The sequence below is a fragment of the Castor canadensis genome, chromosome 11, assembly GCF_047511655.1.
Source record: "Castor canadensis chromosome 11, mCasCan1.hap1v2, whole genome shotgun sequence".
Lineage (NCBI taxonomy): Eukaryota > Metazoa > Chordata > Mammalia > Rodentia > Castoridae > Castor > Castor canadensis.
The window spans coordinates 59,241,664-59,255,273 of record NC_133396.1 but is presented as its reverse complement, the minus strand read 5'-3'; the positions used below and the strand labels follow the sequence as shown (position 1 = coordinate 59,255,273).

Genomic DNA, 13,610 nt, shown 5'->3' with positions numbered 1-13,610 from the left:
TCGAGGCCAACTCAGGCAAAAAGTTTAGCAAGACCCCATCTCAGTTTGTAAGCCAAGCATGGTGGTACATGCCTGTCATCCCAGCTACATGGGAGGCCAAAGATACAAGATCACAGTGTAAAGTCGTAAGGCCAGGCCCAGTCAAAAACGTGAGACCCTACCTGAAAAATAATTAAAGCAAAAAAAAAAAGCTTCTCACATTATGATCGTATTATTAAATGCATGTATACTTTCTTCTAGAACTTAGAGCTTTACTTTCTATAATTAAATCTTTAATTGGCCTGAGAAAATTATGGTTAATATAAATTTTTTCCCAAATGAATTGGTCTAGGTCCCAATGTCAATGGCTGACATTCATTCTGCAGTGATTTGCAGAGTTATCTTCACTGTAAATGTACTTATTTCTTATACAAGTGGCCTAATCAAGGGCAGTACATTATGTAAAGCAGCATTTCTGAAATACGATTGTTCTTCTTTGGAAAAAGCAAAGCAAAGCAGTCTCTGAGGTTTATTTTTCATTAACTTCAAATATTTTTTTCCCACTGTCCCTGACCTTCTCCCTGCCCACAAGTAAACAACAGGTGGAATTCTGAGTTTTTTTTTTTTTAGCATTAACACACATGCTATTTTTAGGAAAAGTGATGTCTTCATCCCTATGACTTTCAGGTAAATTGTCAATCTTCTTTCATTCAAAGTAAACAAGGACCATGTTTGCCTTACTCATCTTTGATAATTCTAAATTCCTAGTTTAGTAGGTATTGACATACACTGTTGAACAAATGAATGAATGTAGGTCCTACGCATTTTTTGCTATATTTATTCTTAGTATCTTTTAAGATGTTTTTGTTCCTGTCATTAATATTCTTTCATTACTGTTACATTTGCTGCCTGGCTAACACACTACTTTTATATAGGCAAAGTAAGGATTTTCCTCTCTTTCATTCAAAACCCCATTCATTCAGCCATTCAGCAAATATTTTATGAATCAGTTTCTGTATGTCAGGTGTTCTTCTGTGCTAGGGATACTGCTATTAATAAAGTCTGTCTCAAGTTTAGAAGAGACCTAAGATAAGAAAAACATACGACCATGGGATGTGAGAAATTCTAGGCAGGAAATAAGAAAGATGCTGAAAGGAGGAAGTTAGAGAAGGGGCAAACTCCTCCAGGTGTGCTGGTCAGGGAAAAGCTGCCTGCAAGATGAGTAATAGCTGGGCAAAGTGTTCAGGCAGGTGGAAGGACAAGTGCAAAGGCCCCAAGCAGAAAAAAGCCATGCTTCATGGGTTCCAGGAGCTGGTGGTCAGCTGTTAGGATTTCATAAGAATGATGATAAAGGCAGAGTGGCAGGAGATACTGGAAAATATTCTGTTGGTGTATAGTAATTGTACAAAGGAGTTTCATGTTGATATTTCTATACATGCATATAACATATTTAGATCAAAACCTATTACTCTTATGCTTCCTCCTCCCTTTTAAAACAATTTTAACAGGCTCCATTATTCTATTTGCATACACGCATATAAAATACTTCGATCATACTCATCCCTCTTTACTTTTCCCTTTCACCATCTTCTTTCCTACTGGTTCCCAACCCCAAACCCTCCCTGTTAGTACATACCTGTCAAATTTTTTTTTTTTGCAGCATTGGGGCTTGAACTCAGGGCCTTCACCTTGAGCTATTCTGCCAGCCTTTTTTTGTGATGGGTATTTTTGAGATCGGGTCTTGAGAACTATTTGTCTTTGCTGGCTTCAAACCACGATCCTCCTGATCTCTGCCACCTGAGTAGCTAGGATTATAGGTGTGAAGCAAAAGTGCTCGGCCTGTCATTCAATTTTTAAAGTCTAGATTTCACATCATGGGCGAGAACATGCAATATTTGTGCTTCTCAGTCTGGCTTATTTTAGATAACATGATGATTTCCAGTTCCATCTACTTTCCTTCAAATGACACAATCTCAATGTCCTTTATGACTGAGTAATACTCCATATATATATTTCACGTTCTTTATCCATTCATCAGTTGATGGGCATCTGGAGTGTTCTCATAGCTTGTGTATTGTGAATAGTGCCAAAATGAACATGGCTGTGCAGCTGTCTCTACTGTGTGCTGACTTACATTCCTTCAGATACATATCTAGGAGTGGTACAGCAGGATCATATGGTACTTCTATTTTTAGTTTCTCGAGGAACCTGCATACTGATTTCCATAGTGGCTACACATATTTACATTCCCACTAATAGTGCATAATGGTTCCTTCCTTATATACCGTTTGCTTGACAACTGCCATTCTGACGGGTCAGGTGGGATATCAGAGTTGTCTTAATTTGCATTTCCTTTATGGCTACGAATGATGAGCAGTTCTTCATGTACCCATTTGTATTGAGTATACTCTGTTCATTGATTAGACTGGTTGTTCTTTTGGTGTTTAATTTTTTGGAGCTCTTTATATATTCTGGATAACATATTTTAACTTCACCTGATGAATAGCTGGCAAAGACTTTCTCCCATTCTGTTGGCTGTTTATTGGTGGTACTGGAGTTTGAACTCAGGGTCTCACACTTGCTAGACAGGTACTCTACCACTTGAGTCACTCCACCAGCCCTTTTTAGTGTTATGTATTTTCACAAACTATTTGCCCAGGCTGCCTCTGAAGCATGATCCTCCCGATCTCTGCCTCCCGAGTAGCTAAGGTTGCAGGTGTGAGCCACTGGTGCCTGGCTGTTGACTGTCTCTGGATTCTGGTAATTGTTTCCTTTGCTGTGCAGATTTTTAATCTGATGTAATCCCATTTGCCAATTCTTTTTCTTATTTCCTAAGCAACTGGAATCCTATTCAGAAAGGTACTACCTTTGCCTATACCTTCAAGGGATTTCCCTATGTTCTTCTCTAGCAGTTTCATGTCTTATTGAGATCTTTGATCCATTTTGAATTAATTTTTGTACAGGGTGAGGTATGCGCACCTAGTATCAGTTTTCTACATGTAGATATCCAATTTTCCCAACAACCATTTGTTGAAAAGACTGTCTTTTCTCTAATTTTTTGGGCATCTTTGTCCAAAATCAAGGTGTTTATAGCTGTGTGGGACTATTTCTGGGTCTTCTGCTCCATTTATCCACAGTCTGGTTTTGTGACAGACCATGCTGTTTTTGTTAGCATATCTCTGTAGTATAATTTGAAGTCAGGTATTGTGATGCCTTTAGCACTGCTCTTTTTGCTTAGGATTGCTTTAGCTATTCAGAATCTTTTGCATTTCCAAATGAACTTTAGGATCTAATTTATATATTTCTGTGAAGAATGACATTACATTTTGATGGGATTGCACTGAATCTGTAGATTGCTTTTGGTAATATGGCCATTTTAACAATATTAACTCTGCCAATCCACAAACATGGGAGGTCTTTCTATCTTCTAGTGTCTTCTTCAATTTTTTTCTTCATTATTTTATAGTTCTCATTGTAGAGGTCTTTCATCTCCTTTGTCAAGTTTATTCTTAGGTAATTTTTTGAGGCTAGTACGAATGGGATTCTTTTTCCGACTTCTTTCTTAGCATGTTCATTACTGGTATTTAAAAAAACTTCTGATTTTTGTATGGTGCTTTGTATCCTGCTACTTTGCCAAAATTGTTCATCAGACATTAGTTTTTTGTTGAGTACTTGTGTCATAGAATATAGGATCCTATCTCTGCAAAAATAATTTGACTTCTTCCTATTTGTATCTCTTTTCTTTTTTTCTCTTGCCTTATTGCTCTGGATAATTCTAGCACTATATTGAGTAAGAGTAGAAAAAGTGGACACCCTTGTTTTGTTCCAGACTAAAGAGAAAATGGCTTCAGTTTTCTCCTATTTCATAAGTTTGTCATATATCACCTTTATAAAGTTGAGGTATGGGCCTTCTATTTCTACTTGGTTCAGGGCTTTTGTCATGAAGGAATGCTGAATTTTGTCAAAGGTTTTTTCTGAAGCTACTAAGATAACCATGTGATTTTTGTTTTTTATTTTGTTCATGGGCTGTATTACATTTACTGATCTGTATATGTTGAACCACACTTCCATCCCTGGAATGAAACTAACTTGATCATGGCATATGACCTTTTAAATGTGTTGGTGAATTTGGCTTGCAAATATTTCATTGAGAATTTCTGTCTCTATGTTCATCAAGGAAATTAGGCTATAATTTTTTTTTTTTTGTCATATCCTTATCCAGTTTTGGTATCAAGGTAATACTGGCTTCATGGAGTCTGGCAGTGTTCCTTTCCTTTCTGTTTCATGGAACAGTATGAGGCTCACTGGTGTTAGCTCTTCTTTAAAGGCCTAATAGAATCCAGCAGTGAATCCACCAGTCCTGGGCTTTTCTTCACTGGTACTGAGGATTAAATCCAGAGCCTTGCGCATGCTAGACTAATACTCAACCACTGAGCTACATCCCCAGCCCTTGGGAGATGATTTGCTATTGCTTCAATTTCACTGCTTTATATAGAACTGTTTAGGTGGCTTATATTCTCTTAACTCAGTTTCGGTATGGCATATGCATCTACAAAGTTTTCCATTTCATTTAGATTTTCCAGTTTATTAAAATATGTTTCTGAAATATTCCATAATGATCTCTGAATTTCATTGGTGTTTGTTGTGATATACCATTTCTCACCTGTAATTTTATTAATTTGGATCTTCTCCCTCTTTCTTTGGTTAGTTTGGCTAAGAGTTTGTTATCTTGTTTGTCTTTTCAAAGAACCAACTTCTTGTTTCACTGATTCTTTGCTCTTTTAGTCTCCATTTCAGTTATTTCTGCCCTGATCTTTATTATTTCTTTCTACCCACTGCTTTGGGTGGTTTGTTCTTGTTTTTCTAAGAGCTTGAGGTGCATCATTAGGTTACTTATTTAATATCTCTCTGATTTTTTTAATATAGGCACTTATAAACATTCTTCTTAGCACTGTCTTTGTTGCAACCCTAAAGTTCTGTGTTTTTACTTTTATTTGATTCTAGGAAAATTTTTAACTTTCCCCCCTTATTTCCTTGATGACCCATGGATCATTCAAAAGTTCACTGTTCAGTCTCCATGTGTTTGAGTATTTTCTATAGCTTCTCTTGTCATTGATTTTTAGCTTTATTACACTGTGGTCTCATAACATAGAGGAAGTTATTTCAATTTGCTTATATTTGTTAAGACTTCCTTTATGTCCTAAAATATGATCTATTTTGGAAAATGTTCCACGGGTTACTGAGAAGAATGTGTATTCTGCAGCTTTTGGGTGGAATATTCTGTATATGTCTGTTAAGTCCATTTGATCTACAATGGCATTTAATTCTGAAGTTTCCTTGTTGATTTTTTGTCAGGATGACCTGTCTTACTGGTGACTGTAGGGTACTGAAACCACCCACTGTTATTGTGTTGGGGTCTATCTGAAGTTTTATGTCCAACTATGTTTCCTTTATGCAATCAAGTAGGCTGACATTTGGTCTTATGTTTACAATTATATCCCCTTGATAGACTGTTTCCTGTATCAATATGAAGAGATTGTCATCTCTTCTAATTTTGGTTTGAAGTTTGCTTTGCCAGATATGAATATAGGTACCTGCTTGCTTTCAGGCTGCATCTGCTTGAAAAATCTTTTTCCATCCTTTCACTTTAAGCTTGTTTATCTTGGCCAGCAATGTGTGTTTCTTGTAGGCAACAAATGGAGACACTGATGAAGGGAGGATTGGATGAGATAGATTCTGGAGGTTATGGTAAAGAATTTGGATTTTATTTACATGTAATTTCTTAATGACTTTCTGTTCTGTGGTTAACTTTATTCAAAATACTTAGTGTTTCAGTGCTAATCAAGATATTGGCTGTTGGTTTTGAACAGATAATTTTTTATTGTGCTAAAGAAATGAGTCTCTCATTAAGCCAGATCATGCCTTGTCTTAAAAAATTATGATTGTTACCATTCAGCTTAGTTTGCCTCTGAGGTTTCACAGCTTACCCTGCTCCTTAGACAGACTTCAGTGTATCCTCAAAGCATTTCTTTCCCTACCTGTCATACTTATGCAGCTGCACTTCAACAATTTCAAGTTTAAAGAAACTTTGCTATGGAAAATGTTGCTTCAAAGATTATTTTAACACTTTACTGTTGAGCACCTGAGGGGAGACTGACTTAAGTTCTCCATCATAAAACAGGAACAATATTTCCTAACACTTAGGGTTGTTGAAGAAAGTTCATAACTAGTATCCAATAATTATTACCATTACTGTCCACTTATGAGGCAATTTAAATTACTATACTAAGTTATTTCATGAATCTATAGTATTGGTATAGTGGCTAAGAATGTACACTATAAAGTGAAAACAACCTGCCTAAATTCAAATCTTTTCACCACTCTGTAACAGTTTGGATCTTACATGTTTCCCAAAGGCCCATGTAATGAAGGCTTAATACCCAGCCCATGATGTAATGGAAGTAGTGGAACCTTTAGGAGATGGGGCCTAGGGTGAGGAAGTTGGGTCATTGAGGCATGACTTTTAAGGGGCTATTGGAAGCCCAGTCCCTACCTGTCTCTCTCTGTTTCCCAAACACCATAAGGAAAACAGCTATGCTACACCACAATGCTCTGCACTGTCAATAGGCCCAAAAGCAATGGAGCCAGGCCAGGCTAACCAATCAGGGACTCAAACCTCTAAAACCATAGCCCCAAAATAAAAAAAAAAAATCCTTTCCTTCTTATAAGTTGATTTATCTCAGCCATTTATTACAGCAATGGAACACTGACTTAACACATTACCTCATGATAGGGCTTTGGGCAAGTTATTTAGTTCTCTGAGACTCAGTTGATGAATTAAAATGAGATATAGTCACTTCATAGGACTGAAATAAATGCATGTAAAGAACCTAGCATTATGCCTGGCCAAAAGGCTCTCCTTAAATGGATGATGATGATGAATGATGATAATGACGGTGGTGAAGAATTAAGAGAAATGAAAGGGGGAGAGAGAGGGAGGGGGAGGGGGGAGAGAGAGAGAGAGAGACAGACAGACAGAGAGACCCTTTGATGCTAATATGAAGAAGGTAACAGAAACAGGAATATAATTCTTAGGAAAAGAGGAAAAAAACGAAAAGAGTAGGAAATGGTACATCTGACCAAGATGAAAGCTGAGGAAATAAAAGTAGCCTGAATAAAAGTAAGGGGATAGGAGAATCAAAAGGAAAGCTCAGTAGACTTTTCCTGAACAGATTTAGAAGAACTTCAGAAAAATGAGCAATAGGCTGAGACCTCAAACAGGAGGAAGGCAAAGGGAATCTGACCCCATTCCTACCAGCAAATCAAGATGTGCAATGTAACAGTTTTAGCCTTGAAACAGCTGCTGATTTCGCTGCGGGTCTGTAGCAGCTCACAGTCAGGGGAAGGGCTGTGGGTGCATCGCCATGCTCTTTTAGAAAGAGAACCTTACCTTTCCTTCACAGGCAGTATTAGTCAAAGTGCAAAGTTAACCTAAAAATAAAACATGGAGCCTTCTTGTTGGGGGTGCTGTGTCTGTTGAAGCACATCTGCATTTATGTCTTCTAGAGAGGTCTAGAGCTTTCACTGGTTTCTCAAAAACATGAACAATGGCTCAAAGAAGCACAGGAGCAGATGATCAATACATGACCAATTCTGGGATCTTCATCGAATCCCAGGACCCTGATATCCCCACTGAGAATCGCTTTCCTAGTTTGTGTTCTCTCTGGATATGTGTAACAGGGAATTCAGTTTAGCTGCAAAAATACCTTTTGCCTGAAGCTCTTGCTGTATATATCTTAATTTGAAAGATACCATATATGTATTACCCTTCTCTATATAATAAATATATATCAAACACACACCAACATTTACAGATGATTTCCTAGTTTCAAAATTATTCTTTTAGCTTCAAAATTGTTTCCTTACTAGGAAGGACAGAGGTTTTGGATCAAGATAGACTTGGGTTCTAGTCTACCTCTATTAAATTAATACTAGCTCATCTCAAGTCTTGAATAAAATGATATGTAATTGAAGGGCAGACTGCAGGAGGTCCCAAAAGGTGATAATTAGCCAGGGAAACACTTCTTCCCAGGAAACATCTGTTCATCTGCGTGCACCAGAGAGACAGCTCCACCCGCAGGCAATTAAAAAAAAAAAAGGCTATAAAACCCAATTTCCAACCTGACCCACAGGACCACCGGTTTCTGGCTCCCGCTATATGCTCCCATGCAGCCTTTCCCTTTTCTTCTCTACAAATAAAATCTTTCTGACCTCTGCTGCTGGAGTCTGCCTCTGCTTTCAATCTCAGAGCAGACCAAGAATCCTCAACACCCGAAAATTCCTACATGTCATCTTTGGATCAAGGTAGACTTGGGTCAAGTCCACCTCAGCTCATGTCAGGTCTTGAATAAAGTGATAAATTATGGCACTAACAGGGACATAGTAAGGACTCATGAAATTAACATTTGCAAAGATGTTAGTTCCCTTTTGCACATTTGCCTACAACATGCTTTCCTACCTTTGAAATTTTTAACTGACACACAACAATTGTGCCTGGAAGTTTTTAAATATCTACTTACAAGTTGATTTGCATACTTCTTTTCTGTCCTACAACATAGCTGTCATTGAAGAGAGTCACTGCTATAATAATCTAGTAATTCCAAAAGCTTTATGACTTGAGGTCATTGAAAATCAAGAGTCATTTAAAAAACAAAGGGGTCTAGAGAGACTGTCTGATCTGGGGTCATACAGCTCATGGTCAACTGGGGATAAGAAATGTAAGACTTCTATTTGAACCATGTACCAACTACACTGTACTATTGGCTTTGCTGTTCAATCAATTCTGTCCATCTGCTTACCTTTAAACTTTCAGGGTATACTACTCCTGGCAGGAACCAATTATTCTCAATTCAGGCTAGCTCTGCCATCACGACCTATGTAATATTTGTATATGATAGATAAAATTCCTTCCCAAAAAAACTATTGTTACATCTTAATTGAAGACCATCATAAAACTACTGTTTTACAACTGTCATGTTATACTGAAATATATTTAGAAGGAGAAAAACTTGGTTTTACCAGCTTGCCTAAAAGCAGTCATGAAATGTACATGGAATGTTCTCTAAAAAGGGAACTTAAGTCATTAATGGTAACTGTTTTGTGAGTCTTAATTCAAGGCCATGGAGCGTCAACAGGACTACATTCTTTAACAGGATTTCACTTCCAGTTACTGGGGTGCATGTGAAAAACTTTGCTCTCCCCAGATACAAGACATCCTGAGTGTCCTGGCCAAATGCCATTACTAGCAAGATGGCAAAACAATGACCAAGCAGGGGGTGCCTGGGAACCTGCTGGGAGGTGAACAATGGGAATAGAGGAGAACAGGGTATAAATTAGAAGTTCATCCTTTAGAGGAAAATTAAATCAGGGTAAATGACTAACAAAGTAAAGCTTACAAACTACCAAATTACGCACAATATTTATTTAAATAAACATAACTATGTTGTTATAACTGTATTTTCAGTGGTATTATAAGCAAATAGTTGGGGTAAAATAACCACTAACTAATATAAACTAACTTCCTTATGAAGTAGACTAGTTATTTGCTTGCAGAACACTTAATTAGCTTAGCTGTGGACTCTATTTAAGGAGACAGCAGTTACATGCTCTTATTTGGGTTTTCAAAAGTACCAAGGAACATATTTTTTTAAAATCTAGGATACATTGTTTCACGTTTTCATAGTTTTCAGGTGACAATGTTGCTTTATTATAGATACAAACGTGAAAAGCTGTTATTAAATATCACAATTGTAGTATATAAAAAATTAAGAAATATGGTGAGGATGAAAGAGGAGGGGTAGGCATTTACTAGGAGGAGAGAGGAGGGTAGTGGTCTTGGGTAGCTTGATAGGGATTTAAGATACACAAACGATTCAGCAAAATTGTACTAATACGTGTGCATTCCAGTAATGTGGATTTTACTTCCAAAGAGAAAGATGAAAATATGGGGCCTTAGGTATACTATCTATATGAAGCATTTAGAGGGAAATGCCCTGATTCAACAATTCCACAATTTAACTTGAAATGTGCATTAAATGAGGGGACTGATAACTTACTAAAATGGTATGAAAATTACTTTAAATCTCTAAATAATTGGTAGCCACAGAAAGAAACAATAAACTTAGGCAAAGTCTTCTTTGCCCTTGAGCCCTTCTCAGGAAATAGGAAATTTGACCCTTAGCACCTAAGTGTGAGTTCAACTACCTGTTAGCATAGAATTTACTGAAGTCCCAACCTTCACCACCCTCCCTTCTCCATTTACTAGGATTGGCTGTGACTGTTTCATTGGGTAGTTTCACTGAGTTCCTGTAAATAAACCTCGTCTTTTCAATTAATTTAGAGCCCCAAACCAATGGTTCTCCTTCCAACAAAAGACAAGACTGATGGCTAGACAGAATGATGAACACACAGATATGATAAAAACAAGTATAGTAATATATTACTGATAGAATCTAGGTGGTGTGTACATGGGTATTTAATGCTGAAAAAAGTCAACAATTTTTTAAAAAGAATGGAAAAGAAAACAAACATGGTACTTGATGACTGCTACTTTGCGCTAGAGATAGCCCAGCTGCTAGAAGACTTAGCTCATACACTCAACTTAACCCTCCTAAGTGACAACAAACTTTGGGCTGATAAGTGCCAGTGTCGGTGATGGTCACTTTGATAACAAAAGCCAATCAGTGCTCAGTAACCCTAACAGCCTAACAACAGTTGTTCCCTCCGTAGGGGTTCCTGCTTACAGATATTCACCCAAAGTTCTTATTAAAAATGGTCATCTAGCCAGGCACTGGTGGTTCACACCTGTAATCCTAGTTACTTCAGGAGGCAGAGATCAGGAGGGTCACAGTTTGAAGCCAGCCCAGGCATATAATAGTTTACAAGACCGTATCTCATAATACCCATCACACACACACACACACACACACACACACACACACACAAAAGGTGGCTCAAGGTGAAGGCCCTGAGTTCAACCCCCAGTATCGGAAAAAACAAAAACAAAAATGTAGTAATCCAAACTCCCCAATCAGCCAATGTAGGAGGGGACATGTGAGTTCTCCACTGTCACAGGGCTGGATCTGAGGCAGGCTAGAAGTAGGGAAAGTTCGGAACTTATACATAGGTTGCCCAGGGATGGGTCACACCATCCTCACCTGGTTGGGAACCACCCATGCCCCGCCCCACTCATTGATTATTGGATGGGAATCACCTGGTTCCTCCCTTCCCATGCTAAAGTTTAAAAGTACCTAAGAAAAGCATGCTAAGCAGGCAGACTCCACCTGAACCCACCCTGCTCCCCTTTGTATTTCCCTTTCCCCAACTTTTAATAAACTCCATTTACACCCACATGTCCTGTGACAGATTCTTCCCATGGGATACAAAGAGTGTGGAAGTCTTCTGATCACAGACTGAACCAGTGTGATTAACAAATTGGGTCCCAACACTCTCAGATGGATGACTTGCAGCAATGGCCCCACTGTTTCATACCTTACTTCCATGTGTTTCCCATGCTGACTCCAGCCTTGGCCATGTGTCCTGGCTTGAGAAAGGGCAGCAGCAAATGGGACACAAGCAGAAACTTAAACACACATTGGAGTGTGTACTCTGGCTGCTCTTGGAACCCTGCCATCCCACTAAAAACCAGGACTAGACTGCTGGGAACAAGAGGACCCATGGAGAAGCCAAGGCACCTGGCCTGCAGACAGCCAGCCACCCCACAGCTGGCCACAGACGTAGGCGGGTGCCAGGTCAGCAGAACCACCAGCCCATCTAATGCAATTGCTGGGAGGTCTGGAGCACTGTGCTGTTTTGAGCCATTAAGCTTCAGGGGCTTTGATGTTTAGGAAGAGAAAATTCACAGATCAGCCATCTCTCCTCTCCTCCAACCTCCTGTCCTGCCTCTCCTCCTGCTTTGTACACAACATCAACCCCGTTCCCCTTCCCTACTTCCCTGCATGGGATTCATCAGCCTCCAGACCCTCACTCTAGAAAGGTCACATCTCCCTCCTTCCTGACCCAAGCCCCGCCACTCTAAGAACAACCGCTCTCAGCTGTAGCTCATTTTGACTACATTAAAAACATCACCAATAACAATAAAACCCTTTGCTCATCTCTCACCTGCCCTCGGCTGTTCACATTCTCACTGTTGGGAAACAGTGCATGTGTTCTTGGTTTTTTAGTATCTCTTTAACTTTTTCATGTTTCCTTCAGTCTTCACTCAGTTCTCTCCCTCTGCTCTCCATCCTCTGTGGCACAGATTTTGTTTGCTTCACTCAATCTTGGGGGCCACTTATCCACGACCACCCCCTCTTCCTTGAAAGCCTCTCTCCCCTGGCTGCTGTGTCACCATCCCTCTTGCCCCCTCATGCCTCTGTGCTGGGTCACTTTGGCCACTGCAACTCTTCTTCTTCTGCCTGACCCTTTAATGCTGCTTTTGCTTAGGATTTCACACACTGCCTTCTCAGACAATCCCACTTACCAGCATGGCTTTCATCTGCACTCCTGGTGCCTCACGTCTGCATTTCTGGCCACAGACAGATCTCCACATCCACAAATAGACAGAGACACTCAGATTGGCCTTGGGCACCTTTTAAGCAATTGTTCCAAACCAAGCTCATCACCTGTCACTCCAGTCTATTCTTCTTCCCATGTTCCTATCAGGAGATATCCTGACTTCATCATAACCCCTCTTTTTGCTCCTTTTTCTTAGGCATGTAAACTTCCAAGTCCTGTGAAGACTGTCACATAGACCAAGCACCACTTAAATTCACTGCTTCTCTCCAGGTTCACTAACAACCTCCCTGCCTGCAGTCACCACCATCACTTGCCTAAATAACCCAACAGCCTCCTAACTGGTATCCCCATTTTAACCCTTCCTCCCACCCATGCCCCACACTGTACCCAAGGAATCTTTCAAATGTGCATGAATCAAGTCCTGACATAGACACTGTTCTAGTTAGCCGTGATCTCTAGTATGTAGCACACAGTACAAGGCATATGATGATAAATAAATGTTTATTGAGTAAAAAGAATAAACTACCGAAATGCTCAATAGGCCTACACTTGGACACACAAACTGAAGATTTAAGTTTCCACATTAACATTTGGGTAAAAAGCCCTGTTTGACAACTAAACAATAACATCAAATTTAAACAATTTTTATAATCTAAGTCTTAAAATAACTACAAGGTTAACATCAAATTCCTGCTCTACTACTTCCCTCCACCCCATACAAAAAAGTAATTTCCTGCTTTTCAAAAGAATGAAAAACAAGTCTGAATTTGGATGTTTACTTACGTGCAAAGAATTGACTGGTCCTCACGATCTATAAAACAGAACAAAACAAACAAACAAAAAGAGTGACCATTTGCCTGGTTTTAGAATAACCGACATAGCAAAGTTGTAGTAACAGCCTATAAAATACTAGAATCTCTCCTCTCAAGTCAAGTTAAATCCTCTCCAACCTGATCAGATCATTCTAAATCTAACCATTACTCCTTGTCTCAAATAACTGTGCCAGATTCTCTGGGGTAACCTTGGCCTAGCTGACTTCATATACCTAGTCAGCC

The 13,610-nt window shown here is 39.1% G+C and overlaps 1 protein-coding gene across 5 annotated transcripts in view; it reads right to left on the bottom strand.

Annotated features, from left to right (window-relative positions):
* The window catches only part of Myh10 (myosin heavy chain 10), a 145,225-nt gene that overhangs the window by 89,062 nt on the left and 42,553 nt on the right, over window positions 1-13,610 (bottom strand). For all 5 annotated transcript variants that reach the window (XM_074046880.1, XM_074046881.1, XM_074046878.1 and 2 more), the window contains exon 4: window positions 13,339-13,366. In XM_074046880.1, coding sequence (XP_073902981.1) covers window positions 13,339-13,366 — 28 coding nt within the window. The remainder of the gene's footprint in view (window positions 1-13,338; window positions 13,367-13,610) is intronic.